At 35.3% G+C, this 17,439-nt stretch overlaps 1 protein-coding gene across 1 annotated transcript in view; it reads right to left on the bottom strand.

Annotated features, from left to right (window-relative positions):
* Positions 1-17,439, bottom strand: part of TRPM7 (transient receptor potential cation channel subfamily M member 7) — a 57,757-nt gene that overhangs the window by 2,658 nt on the left and 37,660 nt on the right. The window contains exons 20-39 of the mRNA XM_085303673.1: positions 17,147-17,290; positions 16,390-16,518; positions 15,194-15,478; positions 14,462-14,636; positions 13,768-13,900; positions 12,844-13,028; positions 12,020-12,152; positions 10,455-11,602; positions 8,715-8,791; positions 6,957-7,016; positions 4,866-4,959; positions 4,501-4,571; positions 4,008-4,045; positions 3,224-3,249; positions 2,822-2,872; positions 2,667-2,732; positions 1,721-2,004; positions 1,276-1,358; positions 703-908; positions 42-93 (exon numbers count right to left, since the gene is read on the bottom strand). Coding sequence (XP_085159799.1) covers positions 42-93; positions 703-908; positions 1,276-1,358; positions 1,721-2,004; positions 2,667-2,732; positions 2,822-2,872; positions 3,224-3,249; positions 4,008-4,045; positions 4,501-4,571; positions 4,866-4,959; positions 6,957-7,016; positions 8,715-8,791; positions 10,455-11,602; positions 12,020-12,152; positions 12,844-13,028; positions 13,768-13,900; positions 14,462-14,636; positions 15,194-15,478; positions 16,390-16,518; positions 17,147-17,290 — 3,440 coding nt within the window. The remainder of the gene's footprint in view (positions 1-41; positions 94-702; positions 909-1,275; positions 1,359-1,720; positions 2,005-2,666; positions 2,733-2,821; positions 2,873-3,223; positions 3,250-4,007; positions 4,046-4,500; positions 4,572-4,865; positions 4,960-6,956; positions 7,017-8,714; positions 8,792-10,454; positions 11,603-12,019; positions 12,153-12,843; positions 13,029-13,767; positions 13,901-14,461; positions 14,637-15,193; positions 15,479-16,389; positions 16,519-17,146; positions 17,291-17,439) is intronic.

The raw sequence follows: 17,439 nt of genomic DNA, 5'->3' as shown, positions 1-17,439 counted from the left end.
TTTTTTTTTACACTTTTCTTTCAATCCTTCTTTACTCTTACCTTTTTTCTCCAGCTTTTATCACAGAAGGATCTGTCAAATTTTCACCAACACCTTCAGACAGCATATGAAGAAAAAGTTAAATCTGATATATTACATAAATGCATTAATATTGAAAACCTTTCGCATATTTGGTTATGACCTCTCAGCTTCCACGAATATGGGGGAAAGAATCAAATGATAAGGGACACACTTTACTCTTGCACAAATTGCTTCTAAACAAACACTATTTTTACATCTGCCTACAAATTTTCACTTAAGTTTTTACCCAAGAGAAATTTCCTATACAGAATTGCTCATAGCCAGAATAGCTGATACAGTTCAGGATAAATACAGATTACCATACATTTGGTACCACACAAGTGCACCAACTAATATATTTAATGGTGCAAATCATTAGGAAGTAATACTCTCCATGTTGCTGTAACATTTCATGCAATATTAAATAAATCCACCATTGATTCCAGCTAACTAGATCAAGATGTGTTAAATAATGCTTATTATCTAACTAGATCAAGATGCATTAAATAATGCTTATTATTTATTACAGGCACATGCATTAATATTAGATGCTACTACAAGAGGGAGGGGGGAAATTTACACACACACGCGTGCACGACCCCTACCTTGGGCCCAAACACAATTTAAAAATAAAGACGTTACCTTGCAGATCAAGTACCAACAATTCCCCTCTTGTATACTCATATGTCCAATGGCTGAAAGCTAGCATAACCTCCTCTAGCATGTTAGTTGGAATTATTTCATCACCGTTGTTGTTGTTATATTTTCTAAACTCTCCAGTCATGCACTCTTCAACTGCAAACCACTGACCAGCAGAGTGGCAATATAACAGGAAAACTTCCAGGAACCTAGTAAAAAACAAAGAAACAAAAAAAAAAAACCATAGTTAATCAATCTATTTCTAAAATAGAAGACAAATATATCACAAATATATCATTTCTACTAGATTTTTTTAAATTGATTTACAAGTCATTTACGTAATTTAAAATTACCATACCAAGTCATTTATATTATGATACTAACCTAGAATCAGTACAAGAAAGTATCAACAGAAAATACTACTGAGGCTAACTCTGCAATTTGACGTATTCCTAACAATGCTCTGAGGCATATATTCACAAGTCTGTACCTAATATATTTGATCCATATGTTCAAAGCTCTTTAGGCATTTTAAGTCACAAACATGCAACATAAGGAAAGTTTAAATACACTTACCTTGGAGAGTATGGAATGGATTTGGGCTTCATCTGATTGAAAGCAAATGTGAGCTTCTGTGCTGCCCTCTGTTGTTGAATTTCCTACAAGTCAAAGCTCATATTTCATTAGTTGTATTATATGACAGCAAACATTAGGGAACTGAAAAGGTAGCAGGAACTATAAGTGTCTATTCCTCCCAAAACAGTGTAAATCACTTCCTTTTTAAGTTATATCTAGATTTTCAAAGATTGGGCTATTTGAGTCCTTTGATTTTTAACCCTTTAGTTCTTGGAGAACATTAGTTTTTTGGTTTTTAAACATACATTAGTTTTCATGGGGGAAAATATTAATACTGTTTATATATGCTTAACATTAATATTCATATTTATTATTAATATATGTTTTTATATGTTTAATATATTATGCCTGTCAGTGTTTAATAATTGTCAAGAAAAAAACTTACTCTCAAGCACAAGTGTAACACAGTGTCCTCTTTATAAATGCTTGACCAAGTATTCACAACTTCAGGAAGAAAAGACTTGATGATATAAAGATGTCCCGATTTCAGGATATCATATTCTGACCATGTGCATACTACTTTAAGGGCTCGACGTAAACCTCCTCCCATCTCCTCTTTACTCAAAAATTCAATTTTAGCACAAAGTCCTAGTTGTGACCAGGAAGACATGCTGTTGTTCAAGATGTTGGGAGAACTTTCTTCAAGGCGATACACAGTGACTGGTTCACCTACGTTACAATACAAAAAGCAATTACTGCATTTATTTTTACAAGTTTAAAATTACAAGCAATGAAAACATCCAGTTCCTTAAGATTTCAACACACAGTGATATTAAGTTGTTAATAATATTCTGAATTAATGTAAAAATGTAAGTTAGGCAGTGTGAAGATCCCTCTCCAACTTCTTTCATACAGCAACAAGGTAACACAGCATTTTTGTCCTCCTGATCAGAACTACTACTGACACTGTCTAAATAGTGTGAAAAAGACTGAATAAATATTTGTTTACATTTATGAGTCAAAACAAGTCTCAGAGGAGTACTTCCAGAATAGTTTGTTATAAAAACTAGTTGTTACCACAACACCACTATCACTGTATCACCATTGCTGAGGACAACTACAACTAAATAAAATTAAACACTGCACTAGAAACAGTGTTATTAGACTTCTTTATATTTGAGTGTTGCAAGACAGACACTAGACACACTAGACATTATTTTAGTTCATTATCTACATCTAAGATACCTATGAGAAAATATCGAGTTTGGTTTGATCATTCTATATTAGAAGTAATCTATACAAARTTTTCTTTTTTTCTTCCCCCGAAGGTTATATTGAACCAGTCCTTTGAACTTTGACCCTCCATCCACTAACAAGAATTACATTCTTACCTCTTGGAGGCACAGGAGTGAATGGAATGCTCTGTGATAACCTCATCAAGTTATTTCTTTCTACAGCTAGAGAAAAATTTTAATAGCTGTTAAACTTTAAAAATCTAGTAAGTGTAATTAAAAATATGAACTATTAGTTCATGTGAGGTACTGACCTGAGTAATAGTAATTGATATCCATGATAGGCTTGAAAGGAGAAGCAATACCTGAAAAGGATCAAGAAATGAAAGAGATAATATAGACTACGTAGTCTATATTGAGTATTAAAAATCATCATATGCAAAGAAATTTTTCAAAGCAACTAATAAGTTTGAAAAAGATTTGAAGTACAGAGGGTCAAGTACCACATTTAGCTCTTGGTGTGTGAGAGAACAGAGTAGGAAGAATTTTGTAGTGCTCAATGGTAGGCTATTTCTTAGAAGTAAAATCATCATCACAGTATCATCTGTCCATTAAGATCTAAATTATCAATTGTTAAATATATCCTCATACAAGACCCAAACTACTGCTTGTATGAAAAGCTCCCAGCTTGCTTATATTAGAAACAATAAACTTACCATTCAAAGCATCTTCTTCAGATGGCCTGTGAAATGCAACCCCCCCGGCCCCCAAAACAGGCAATCGTTATTTCTCAAAAAACTTCTCATTTTGTATTCACTGATTTTGACACATTATTCTGGAGTCACCTTGTTAACCTTACAGTACTGTTTTTATCCTACTTTTCAAGGGCAGCACAAGTTTCTTAATTACAGAACAGTAATGGAAAGCTGTTATGGAAGCCAAATGGAAGTAGCCTCCTGTTTTTAGAGCCGTACTTTAAATACCAGGTCACGCACAACATTATATTAAGTTTGCATCACAAGAGCTCATTCCCACAGAGGTGCTTTAATTAAAACTTGTTCACAACAGCTTACCCTCCCGTTATCAGATTAATAAGGTAATGGCTTTAACAATCACTTAACTCGGGGGATAATTGTTAACAGGAGCAACAGTCACACAATTTCAGAGAACATTTACAGTTTGAAACACTGGATAAAGCCCTTTACCAGGAAGCCAATTCCTCAGTAAACATCAACATAGACCTTTTCATTTAAAGACATGCTTTGCCCCCTGATATGTGGCCCCACTAATTTACATGGAACTTGTCCAGGTAGTTCACGTGCTGAACAAATTCAATTATTTTTTTAGGAAAAAAAACAAAAAACAAAACTTTGTCTTGTTTTTGCATTAAACATACTACTATAGCAAAAACAAAAAACAAAAAACGATGACAAAAAACAAACACATACACACAAATCAAAATAATAACAAAATTGCTCCGTTACCAGAGAGCTAACTTACATTTGACTGCTATTTGAAGGTCTGCCTTGTAACCAATCCTTCAGACCAAAGTGGGAAAAAAACAAAAGGTTTCAGTTTCATAAGCAAAATTAGTGTATTTAATTTTCTTGTGGTTGATATGTTTTAAGATTTTGCAGCACAGCTTGTAAAATGGAAATATTTCTCCAGGCTGTATTAAACTGCAGTTGAATGAAAAGGTTCAAGTACAACTGAGGAATAGTAACTGCAATTTAAAGAATATAAAAAGCTATATCCATAACTGTTTTATGGATTATTTAACTATATCTATTCCAAAATAAAGCATTCTACATAAAAGCAAGCAGCAGATTTTCCTCCCTCTGTCAAAATTGGTCCCTTCCTTCTCCCTCCTTGACAAATGAGGGTCCCCAAATCAGTATTCTTTATACAATCCATTTCTTTTATTTTTTCTGTTTGTATCTGAGTTTCTTGTTCTACTTAACCAACAAATAAAGAAATAAGTAAAGGCACAAACCGTCAGCAAGGCTGCCTTAGAGTCTACCTGCTGAGTATCTTCACTTGATGCTCTTCTACTCTTGTTATATACTACAAATAAAAGAAATTCATAATTGGACAATTGGCTGATGCAAGTTTCCTGCACAGTCTTGATTAGATCACTTAACTTTTTATGACTTCAGCTATTTGTGGCAAATGCAAGGTAATAGGATTCATCTGACATGACTGAAAGAACCAGAATGAAACATAGTACCTGATACAAATAACATCAATCAGGGGTATCAAGATGATTTAACTTCTTGTGCTTTTGTATCCTCTTGGAACACCTATTGTCAACATGATTTGGAGATAAAGCTAGATCACCTGAAGAGATAACATACTTACGTTGTTCAGAATGGACTGCCAAAGGATTCAGAGGATAGTCAGTAAATCCACCACAAGAACTAGACTGTCTCAGACTGGAGTCAGTTTGAAGACTCTGTAAAAGAAATATACTTATTAGCCGTCATCATCATCCCCGTTTTCTTCTGCCGCTCTTCCACCATGTGATTTGCCTAAAGTTCTCTTTAAGGATCACCTTTACTTTTGTATGTACCTCAAATATCTTGCTGTGTAAAAATACATAAACCAAGTACTTCGTTCAGTTAAATTGATCCTTACAGCAAATATTAGTTCTAATATTTTCAGGAGCATATGAAGACTAGTAACCTATACTAAAGGAAGACTTACAGACACTAAGATACAACTCTAGAAAAGTGTTACAGTGGATCTCTACAAGCACCAAGTTCAGCTATTTTGTATTTGTTAAACTAACTAACTATGGACTCCTATTTGAGAACTTGACTGTGGCAGAAACTGAAGTTTAGTTTTAAGGATTCACTGAAAATAGTGATGAAACGTAATGAAATCTTGTCACACCAAAACCTGAAGTCTATGAATTAATTTCCTCAAGAATATATTCCTTAAAAATAATAATTATATACTCTCAGAATATCCACTGAGGTGGTCAGCTTGAAACAATAAGTTTCTTTTGCACAATAATCAAAAGGCACAAACTGGAACTACATGTAGACTGACACAAGGCTGGAACATGCCTCACAACAAGCCTATTAATTCCAATGGTTACCTGAATTAAAGAAAAAAAAAACTCAAATTCAAGATTTTGAAGAACAGAAAGCTAAGCCTTTGAATGTTATACGTTGCTTTGATTTCAAGACTTGAAATAGTTGGAAAGTTGTAACCAGCTTTCTGCACCTTTCTCTCTCAAAATAAATATATACATACACACAGGCATATTATAAATATAAATATATGCTCATGTGTGTGATATATCTATTTAGAGATGACCAAGACTGTTGTGAAAAGTGTATTCTAAAATTTCATTTTTAGATCTACAGACATTTTAGTGTTCAGGAACAGTACTACCATCCTCAGCATCATACAGTCACTGACTGTGGTGCCTACATGAATGGTAGGAACCAAAACAATTATATCAGTCAAGATTGGCAACTAAGGGTTTAGAAGGACTGGTACTTTTCTGGAAATGCTACTGGTGTTCGCAACCTGGTATTAATTAATAGACTTGTGTCAAGGGGACCACCTTGCTATATCAATGTCTAGTACAGAGCTCTGCAACCAATGAGAAGGCTTGAGCCTGCAGCAGTGCACCAGCTTAAATTTTTCTTTAAATAAACAAACAAACTACAAAATCAAAGATGAAGAGGGAGAAACATCAGAGAAGACAGGCAACATCAGCTTCCCAGGTTGACTTTGTTTCTTACATCAGGCATACTTCCTCTCTCCAGAGCACAGGTTGTCCAAGGCACCAGTAAGGAAACTTTCACATTCAGTTGAGCCGAGATAGCCACGCACTGTCACCAAAAGGTGCACACAACCCCTCCTACCCTTCTTGTAGAAGAGAGGGAAACACAGAACCTCTCTCTTCTGATGACAGCTGTTAGCTCGGTGCATCTTGTGAAACCAGAACACCAGTCATTGAAAGGATCACCAACTTCTAGTTTTACAAAACTTGCTAAACCTGGCTCAACCAGAATTCTCCAGTTCATCAGCAACAGTAAAGCTTCCAGGACAAAAGATCAATTCCAGTATGAAGTTAAAGGTTAGAATTCCAGATATGCCAACTTATACCACTGTTTGATATTAGGCCTTTTGCAGTAGATTTTAAAATCCTGCTTCCTCCAGACTGCTTCTTAGTAAATTCTATTACTGTGTACGCACTACATCTGGACATCCCAATTACGATGTGTCATACCTGATGAAGATATTGATTAATGAAAGACAAACGATATAAATTTTGTTGAAATCCCAAATCCCCTACATTTTTTTTTTTAATTATGTCTAGGGTTACTTTATGGATAAAGACACAAGAAAACGGAGTTTCCTATCTTAGCTGTAATGAATAAATTCAGTAGTCAATGAAAACCATGGCTCTAATAAATAGAAAGATTCATTTACCTGAAGTCTGGTTGTCTCTATACCCTCCAATATAGCTTTTTTGAAGTCTTCCTGTTGCTCCTATTAAAAAAAAAGTCAACTTGTAAAATTAACAGAAGACTCATGCAAAAATAGACAAAAAAGAAATATTTTGTGGTCATATGTTATTCATATCAGAAGGAGCCTCAGCAGAACACTGGCATTGCAAACAGTCATAACTAAATTCTCATGTCAGATTCTCCCTCAAACAATGGAGAACTGCAAACAGGAACTTCTGCTTACTATTGCAAGTAATTACTGAGTGGCTGACACACCAGAGGGCCATGCTGCCATACAGAGACCTGGACAGGCTGGAGAGCTGGGCGGAGAGGAACCTCATGAGGTTCAACAAGGGCAAGTGCAAAGTCCTGCACCTAGGGAGAAATAACCCCAGGCACCAGTACAAGCTGAGGGCTGACCTTCTGGAGAGCAGCTCTGCAGAGAAGGACCTGGGAGTGCTGGTGGATGACAGGTTGACCGTGAGCCAGCAATGTGCCCTTGCGGCCAAGAAAGCCAATGGTMKCCTGGGGTGCATTAGGAAGACTGTTGCCAGCAGGTCGAGGGAGGTGATCCTGCCCCTCTACTCAGCCCTGGGGAGGCCTCATCTCGAGTACTGTGTCCAGTTCTGGGCTCCCCAGYACRAGAGAGACATGGAGCTRCTGGAGAGAGTCCAGCATAGGGCTACAAAGATGATCAGAGGGCTGGAGCACCTGCACCGTGAGGAACGGCTGCGAGAGCTGGGCCTCTTCAGCCTGGGGAAGAGAAGACTGAGAGGGGGGATCGTATCTATGTGTACAAGTACCTGAAGGGAGGGTGTCAAAGGAACGGGGACAAACTCTCTTCAGTTGCCCCGTGTGACAGGACAAGAGGCAATGGGCAGAAATTGAAGCACAGGAAGTTCCGCCTGACCGTGAGGGGGAATTTCTTCCCTGTGAGAGTGACAGAGCGCTGGCACAGGCTGCCCAGAGAGGTTGTGGAGACTCTTTCTCTGGAGATCTTCAAGGCCCGCCTGGATGCAGCCCTGTCTATCATGCTCTAGGCGACCCTGCTTGAGCAGAGGGGTTGGACTAGATGATCTCCAGAGGTCCCCTCCAACCTTACCGATTCTATGATTCTAATATATTTATTTTAACAGCTAAAGTAAGAAAATTGACTTTTTTTTTAATATATGCTATGGCACCTAGAGGACAGGTTTGTCATGATTAATAACTTTCCTATATTTATTTTTATTATTCTTTAAGAATATTGAAATTATATATCACGTAGGAGGTTTCTGGAAAAGCAATGAACATTTTTTTGCATAGTCACTTCTTTAATCCCATATACCATCATCTTGCTCTACAAAACATCACTAATTTACTGAAATTTTGCTACCCCCATCCTGAAGTTTAAAAGCATCAAATGTTTGATTTGACAACACTAAACATTCTAATTGTGGGACATACAATTTTAATTCATAGTTATATTCATCTCAGCTTTCATACCACTAGATCTTGTTTAATATTTCATTGGTATCATATTATGAAGTACTTGACGAACAGTACTTGATGTGTAGTTGAGGTTGCATGGGTTTCCACTATGCTTTTATCATAGAACTGAGACAGATAAGCTTTCTCGCCAGGATATTTTTAAGTTCTGTGATTATCTTCACTCTTATGTTTTTCAAAACATATTGTGAAGTTACAATTAAAAAAAAAATCCCCATTAACTTAAGTTTCACAGAATATCTTCCAAGTTTACCTCAATATCAGCGCTTCTTTCTTTCCCTCTGTTTGCTGCCTCTTTAAACCGCTGTAATTCCATGCTGTCTCTGTGACCTTCGACAGTGAATTAAAGAAAGAGTATTCAAAATCCAAGGCAACATCAATATTCTAACCATGCCAAATAGCTTATATAATCATAACAAATGGTCACAAACCATTAAAAGTTTCCCTTTAACTTGTGTGCACCTGATTGCACTAGAGAAAATTTTCTAAGCAAACAAAAATAAAATCAGTGTAATATAATATTAAGAGAAAACTATTGCTTTTCCCACATGAAGGGGTGGAGTACCACAATTAAAAATGTGAACCTTACATTCTAAGATTTCACATGGATGTGCCTGACGTGAAAGGAATTGTATAGTCCAAATTGCAGTATATTTGCAAGTACGATAAATGAAGGAAAAGCAGACAGTTTTCTGTGGTAGCTTTTACAACATACCCTTCATCCTCTGAGCTGCAAGAAATATTCTTCAGCTTTACCAAGCTTCAGCTTTACAATAAATGAAAATCTATTTGGACTGATTTGTAAAGCTGCACTGCATCAGAAGTTTTATAAAACCTGTACAGTAGGAATAAAGAGTATGTTCTAAATGCTAGATGTCACAGGACCATATGCTAAAAATTTAGCTTCGATAAAATAAGAATAGTTAGTATATGAAGTTATTAGTGGTAAAGTCCATTCAAAGATTAGATAGAGTTATACAATCACCAAGGCAGTTATTTTTGTTTAGTCTTGCTTACAAATAATAAAGTGTTTTGTTTTGTTTTTAAATCATAAAGAAATTATAAACAAGTAGCTAGTGAGTATACAAATACTCTTCCTACAAATACACAAATCTAAAAATGCTAGTGCATAGAGTTATTTTCTTAGCACTCCAAGTCTTGCAGTAGAATAAACCCTTGTCTAAAGATTTAAATGCTTGCATCTTGAACAAACCTTTGAAATACACTGAGAACAACAGGGGTATTTTAACACTTCTACAGGCAACTTGGCAATTCCAGATTGCAATCTTGTAATATATACTAAGCCTAACCTAAAGCATTACCTATCTTACAGTAATCAGTTAGTAAACCCACACCTGTGTTTTGCAATGAATCTGCCACTGTTTTACCATTCAAATGTGTAGGTAACGCTAACCAAAAACATGCATCTTTTTACTGTTAAGCAAAACTCAAGGAGAGGCATAATACTGCATTTAAGAAAGGGATTTTGGGAGCTTCCAAAAAGACTGCCAAAAGATGCATTAGCATAGGCAACAGTGGAAGATCCCAATTAAAACAGTGTTTAGAAATATAGCACAGGAGGATCCCTCAGCTTGACACAGATACCACAAAGATATTTGTCCAGGATTCCATCAGCCTAAAAAGTCTTCTGTAATTTCGTCAAGAAATAGACAATATTTTTAGTTTGTACAATGAGAAGGTAGGATCTTTAAAATAAGTCCGCAAAAGTTTGTCTACCACACCTATATGAAGTTGAAGAGATGCTAATCGCACAAAACTGCCACACTCAATAACTATTTTTTTCAGAAAAATATTGTCTATGCGACAGAATTGTAAAGAAATAACAATTCTTAAGTAAAAAAAAAAAAAAAATCCAAGCAATATAAAGAAATTAGAGATGTTAAAAGCAAAAAAAGCAGAGCATAACAGTAGAATAAAGTCACCTGCAACCGGAATACACCCAAAATACCATACAATTCTTGATAAGTCAAACCTTGTGGTTTAGATTTGGTCCACAGTTTTTGAAGTAGTCCCATAAGGATGTTAGAACATAAATCTTGACTTTGTAGTTCCATTGCAAGGACATGCTGACTTTGGGAAAGTTCATCTCTAATACTCAATTTTCCATGCAAGTCGTCACTCGTGTTACAGTTGACTGTTGATTTCATGTTGCAAGTTGACAAAGACAGCTTCATTTGGGGGTTGTTCTTCAATACGTTGACAGAGGACTGGTGATCACATTTGTCAGCTCTGCAGCTGTAGTTACCATTAGTGTCACTCTCATCATGAATAAAACCACAATTAACGTATCCTCCGTTTTCAACACAAGGTTGGGTTAAAGCAAGGCAAGCAGAGCCAGAAGCAAGAGAATAAGAGCAGCTAATAATGACTTCAGGATATTCAGAATCTATTTTATTATACTTACCTACAAATGCACCAAATTCTACATTATTATCTCCTTCTGTAGCCTTAGAGCAAAYAGTCTCTTCATGCTTTACTGAAGAATCCAGCTGACTTTTGCAACTGGGCCGAGATGGCGTGCTAACAAAAAATTTAGCTGTTGGGGAAGTTACATGCGGCATGCTGTTGGATGAATTGCCTAATTTTTTACTTCTACTACTGGATTTTGAGATCTCTGCAGCCTGTATTCGTTGACGAAGTTCTGGAGGAGAAACAGCATTTGGAAATAAGGCACTGCCTGAGGAACCTGCCTCTTGAAAGTTTATTTCTTCTCTTCGGGGAACTGGAGCTAACTCCTGACCAATTGTCTTATGTTGGCCTTCTCTGTCATCACGTATAGGAATGTTACAGAGTAAAGCATTATTTCTTTCAAGGCCTCCTTGCGCAAAAGGACCAAAGACATTTCCAATGCTGTGTTTTTTCCATACAGAAGATCGTAGAGAGCCATCATCGATGAGGTTTTGTGCCAAATGTTTTGAAATGCTCAACTCCCGTGTAATTTCATTATGAACCTTGCTAGCTTCTGAAGCTTTCTGTGCAGTCAGTGTTTTCAGAGTGTCCACAGTCAGAGCAGACAGATCCTGTAGATGGCCAATCTGTGAATCTAAAGACTGCAGTGACCGTTTTATATAGTTGACACGATCACTGACTTCCTTTATCTGAATGCACATTTGTTCCACTCTAAGGAGAAAGAAAAAAAAAAGAAAGAAAGAAGGAGGAGCTATGAAATGTTGGTAAGATGGTATAACAGTGTTGGACTGTTTTATAATACAGAATTGGTACACACTTTTGAACCACGTAACTAATGTACAAAAAAACCAGCACTTTCAGATGTATTATTTTATAAAAACGTCATAAACAAAAATTACATCATTGCCTCAACTTACTAACTGCTGCCAAATCTACAGAATACACAGAATATATAAAACACATTATTAACTTCTGCATAGTAATGGAAAGGTATCGTATAAAGCTTGCATGAGTACTTGGTTTGAGTAGTTTCTTGAGTTGTATTTTTACCTCCCTGAAAGCACACTTAACCTTCCCCCTCAAGCCATAAGCTTCCCCATTCATAACTTTTATTTGTAAATATTCTACCGTTCAAAAGTGACTCGAATCCTCTCCTCACTTCCAGAATGGAATTTATCATCCTTTTCATTGAAATACATCTCAACACACAACTCTTCAAAATCATGAAGTTTCTTTTGATCCTCTTCTGTCAGGAACAGCTCTAAAGAGAGAAAAAACAACAGTTCAGAGATGTATATATATTAAGGTAATAGAGATGATGGAAATTAATAGCCTTAACTTTACAAAAGGTGTTAAAACAAAACAAAAAACACTCAATGCCTCCCCTAGGTCCCTTCCTCTCCTTGCTATAAAAGGAGCTCAAGACCAAAGATTTCACTTCAAATAAAAATACTAATTCTGAGTGGATCTGTGTGCAATGTTATCATTCCTTATGCCCTTCCAATACACTTTTTCATTTGTATTAGTGTGGAAGAGGCTAGATTCCTTAGTTAGATTTTATTATTTGTGAAACTTCTTTTTCTTTTTACATTTTCAAAGGGTTTTAAATAAAGACTAAATGTTCTGGGGTAGGAGGACAGATGGACTTGTCCCATTAGCATTAACAGGAAACTCAGTCTTTTGATAAGTTTTTTTTAAATTATTTATTTTTGATGCAAGTTAGTCTGACTGGAGATTTTCTAGGAGCCATATACTATCCCCCCTGCAAAAACACCTTACAACTTTGAAGAGAAATAGCTTACGCAAAATTTAAAAGATCAAACACTAAAACCTACTTCTCCACTTTGTTGACAGCAACATACTTTTAAACGTGAATTTAGCACTTTTGTGACAGCTTGCCTTAATTGCATTTAAAATGTTAGAACAATATTTTGGATAAGAACTGTTCATACTTGGCCCATCTGAAGTCTTGTCTTTCTTTCTTCTTTTACATATACAACAAAACAGGGAAGCCATGTGGCTAAGAATAATAAGTGGTGGAGGAAGAACAGGTTTCTCATGGTAGGCCATAATGAAATGGTAACGTTGATACTTCCACACTATGTTTGAAATTGCCTTTACTTGTAAATACACATTGCTGAAAGGAACAAAAAGAAGCATTTTAGCACACCAAGTATTTTACACTTCAATAACTAAATAGATTTCTAAAGACAAGTAAGTAAGTAAGTAAGAAAGAAAAGAACATACTTATCTCTTACTGGATAAATGATTATAGTGGAAACTAAACACATTCAAGCAAAGACCATGTTGTAAAGCTATGAGAGAGTTATGAATTTCTCTCAAATAATACCACCTCAGTACCTTTCCTCAGAACTAAATGATGCTACATGAGATCAAATTTCAAATTTGCGACCAAAAAAAAAAAAAATAGTTTCAGTAAACCTATTTTTATATTGGACCACATTCATTCTGCAGTCTGCCAATCTTCAGTATCAATGAACTGCTTATTCCCCCAAAAAACATATGCTTGTAGAGAATTGCAAAAGACTAATTTACTCTGCAGTTGAACTCAAGAAATAAGGAGAAATTCCTAGATGAACTAAGAGGCAAGAATCAATATACAGATTCAGAAGCAATTTAGTTTGTTTTCTGACTAAGAAGTTTCAAAATGCTTTCAAATTCTCTTAAATTTCTTGTTTTTCTGGTCTGACAGATGCGACACATACCAGTCACATCACAAACCTTCCCTCCTTGGTCATAGGCTTGCTTCAAACTGCCATCAGGGTACGTGATTTCCAGTCATCTTACTAAAGTCAAATACAAACTTGTCAAGGGATTAGCAAAAATTAACAATAGTCAATTATCCATATACTCACTTGAAAAATGCAATAAGGAGATTAACCATAATAATGTACTGTACAAAGAGGTAGACAGCTTGAAGAAATGGGGTCAACCATGTTCCTGGCCCACAGAGATGAGCAACTTGTTGATCAGAATTTTTTGCACATACTGTTTCGGAAAAAGACATAGAAAACAGGTACCAATTTTAGCACTCAACAGCTATGACAGAAGACAAATGTCTATGTGAAAATATAGAAAAAAAAAAGACCACTTACAACCATCATGCACTGTTCTGCAATTCAAAAAATCCCAACATATTAGCAATGCAGTACACAAAGTTTGATTAATATCATAGTATAACAACACTATAGTATTAATCTGATAATATGATTACCCCCCACAACACCTAGCCAAAATTTGGTCCTAATAGCTATTTGGGAAAAATTCAAAAGTATTGCTAGGAATAGTCTTACGAGAAATTCTGGTTAAGTAGAGTTTTCTAAGCCATTCAAGGTTTATACAGAAAAATGAAAAAGTGAGACTAATAGATGTCTGGTCAATAACTTATTACAAGTGAAACCTCACAAAGAGGAGATAATCCAACTATCAGCATGAATATGTCAACAATACAAGATATTTCATTTTATAAAATGAAAATTCCGTAAGAGCTTGAGAAGATCTTGTCAGAGAGAGTCTTTCATTGTTTATTTCAAAACTGCAGTGTCTTACCATCAATTTCATATGCATACACTTCACCAAAAATCATCCAGTATGGATGAAACACAATATCTCTAGCAAGAGTCCAAGATGGTGCTTCATTAGGATACAATATTGCCTTCCTAGGAACACCAAAACTAAGCAGTACAAGTGCCATAATCACCACAATGTAAAACATGTTGGCCACCTATTAACAAACAAAATACAATACAGTTAATCCCACAAGGTCATAATTACAATTTCACAAGTTTAAAATTTTTTACAGTTACAGTATAAGCTTGATGGATTCTGTACATTTTCTAATTAAGAGAGGCTCAAGTATTTCATATTTCAGTAAGAAAATTTGTGAACTAAACACTGAGAAAGTTTGTCTTATCATCTCCTTGCTTCTGATACATTTACTGTTCTCAGCCAAAAGGCAATTGATAGATTTCTTCATAATGCTTAAATACCTATTATGTGGAAGAGCAGCAGCCAATAAAGCAAGATAAATATCTCTTCCTAAATTTTTGAGTAACAGTACAAAATACAGGTGCAGTTTTCCAAGGACTGAGTACAGACTAAGAAACAGTACTGTGCCTCTGGCAACAAATCAAAGCAAAAAACTTTTTCAAAATTTAAAATGAGAAGAGTTACCAATGGAGGCAACAAGATATTTCAAGAAGATTAAAAAAAAAAAAAGAAAAAAGAAAAAAAACCCAAAACACACACACGCGCACACACACACACAGAATTAGTACTTACCATTTTCCCAATCATCATAACATAAGGGCCAGCCTGTTGATTTACAGCTAGAAAATCCAGTAACCGCACATACCAAAAAATTATATTGAGACAATATGTTATTCTTCCAGCAACAAAAACATAATTTTCTTTGTAAGTGTTTTCACCAAAGTTCCCCTTTGCTCCAAATCTTAACGCAAACCCAATGAAGAAAGTGATAATGGCAACTGTGTCACTGATATTGAAGTAATCACTAAACCACACTTTAATCTTCTGATTAATCTTGCCAGCCTCTGACATAAAGATCTGCAGGGAAAAAAAAAATCAGGTCTCCTCACACTTATTCCACACAGAAGAACACTAAAACATGTTAACTAGTATAAATTTTTATATTTGCAAGAATAAAATATGTACTCAAATGCATGACTGTTTACATGTTAAAACTGAGGAACCCCAAAACGAGTGTTTAAATAAATCAGCTTCACAACTGATACTGGAAGATGTTTTACGTTCCCAACTGCCTGAACAATGTGTAAACGAATTGTTTTTATTCCGTTTGCTACTTTTTTTTCAAGACAGTTACTGTTACAAAAGAGAGCTCTAGTTTCTGTCCTTCAGTTCAACCTGTGGTTTTAGGTTAATGGATGAGCTCTTCTATTTAAAAGATTCTTCTAGAATTTTCAATAAGTCTTTTGCTTATCAGCAAGGTCGTAGCTGCAATAGCTATCTTGCCCTGATAAAGCTTTCTGGTTTTGTTGCATTTTGGTCACAGTGGCAGAGTGATTGAAAACAATAGGTACACATGCATGTTTCATCCCTTAAGAAAAGCAAGGTTGTTTGTTTCACTGCAACTTGTAGACTCTGTGTCAAGGATAAAAAGAGGAGGAAAAAAAAAAACAAAATCAAACCCAAAAAACCCCACTACCCAGGGTGTCATTGCCAGTTCCTTGAAATTTACAGGTCGAGGTAGGGAAGGAGGAAGGGGAACACCCAAAAAACAAAATAAACCAAAACATATCCCACCTTTTAAACAGAAAAGGCTCAAAAGCAAGCCCAAGAAACCTCTCGTATCAAAACTAGCAGTTTACATCAAAGTTTAAAATAAAGATATTATACCATGTACTCTGATATTTAAGGTTTCTTAGTTTTCTTGTTTCTTAAGATAGTTTATTGTAATCGACAAAGAAACAAGGAATAACAGATTATTACAGACATACCTCACGAATTTTCTCAATTGCCGATGTGAAAATGTAAGCGATAACAATCCACTCTTGAACAGATGGTAATTCTTCCATTTTCACAAGGACCACAAACGTGTAAAGCATGAGAAATCCTAAGTATGCCAACTAAAAATAGCAAGGAAAATTATTCCTAAAATTACATAAGTGTTCTTTACAGATGTACATGGATTCTTTTGATGAGGTATAAAATAAAAGCTTCACATATATTACAGTACTACATTTACCCTAGTGGAAAGGTTATTATTTAGAAGAAAATCCCCAAATTTCCAAATTTTCCTCTTACTAAGGAGAAAAGTAGCAGCAATAAGCTATTTTTTCTGTAATAAAAATTATAGAGCTTATATTACAATATTTTAAATAAAGTTATTCATGAACACTTCTTGCATGAAGATTTTTTTAGCCTAATGACTGATGATAGATTTACTGCTAAGCACTGATGATACTAACTGCTCAGGCCAAATAAAAACATTCCTGCTAAATACTCTTTCTTAACCACTTTACAAAAGTCAGTGTTTACCAAAACCATCACAAACTTAAAAATACATCTGAGAACTGCAGGTATTCAGTTTTCTAGAGTCAAGTACTTCTCATTTCCAGTTTAGTAAAGTACTATTAGAAAAAATAGTGTTTAAACTCTGATTCGAGTCACGGAGAGCTACATGTTGAGAAAAAAAAACTCAAAAATCTGTATTAGATTTCCAAATAAAAACACATTACACAGATTAAAACTCACCGTATTAAACCAAAACTTCACAATTGGGGCATGATAAAATGCATAAAATTTCTGTGTAATTGGAAGCCTTTTTGGTTTTACTGGTGTCTCCATATCAGGCTTTTCTGAAGCACTGTCCAAGATCCTTACTTCTTTAAACACCTCCTAAAGTGAAAGGGTTGTTAACTTCACATACAGAAATACATGCTTTTGTAGATTTGTTTGGGTATTTTAGCTCTTACTTTATTTTTTAAAAGGTAATTATTATTTATTCTAAATTAGAAATGTCGCTTTTAGTATTTCTGCACCCCTAC

Source organism: Rhea americana, unplaced genomic scaffold (assembly GCF_003343005.1).
Source record: "Rhea americana isolate MKP2758 unplaced genomic scaffold, rheAme1 scaffold_2, whole genome shotgun sequence".
Taxonomy (NCBI): Eukaryota; Metazoa; Chordata; class Aves; order Rheiformes; family Rheidae; genus Rhea; species Rhea americana.
Note: the sequence above shows the minus strand (reverse complement) of the source record. Positions and strands in the feature narration are given on the sequence as shown.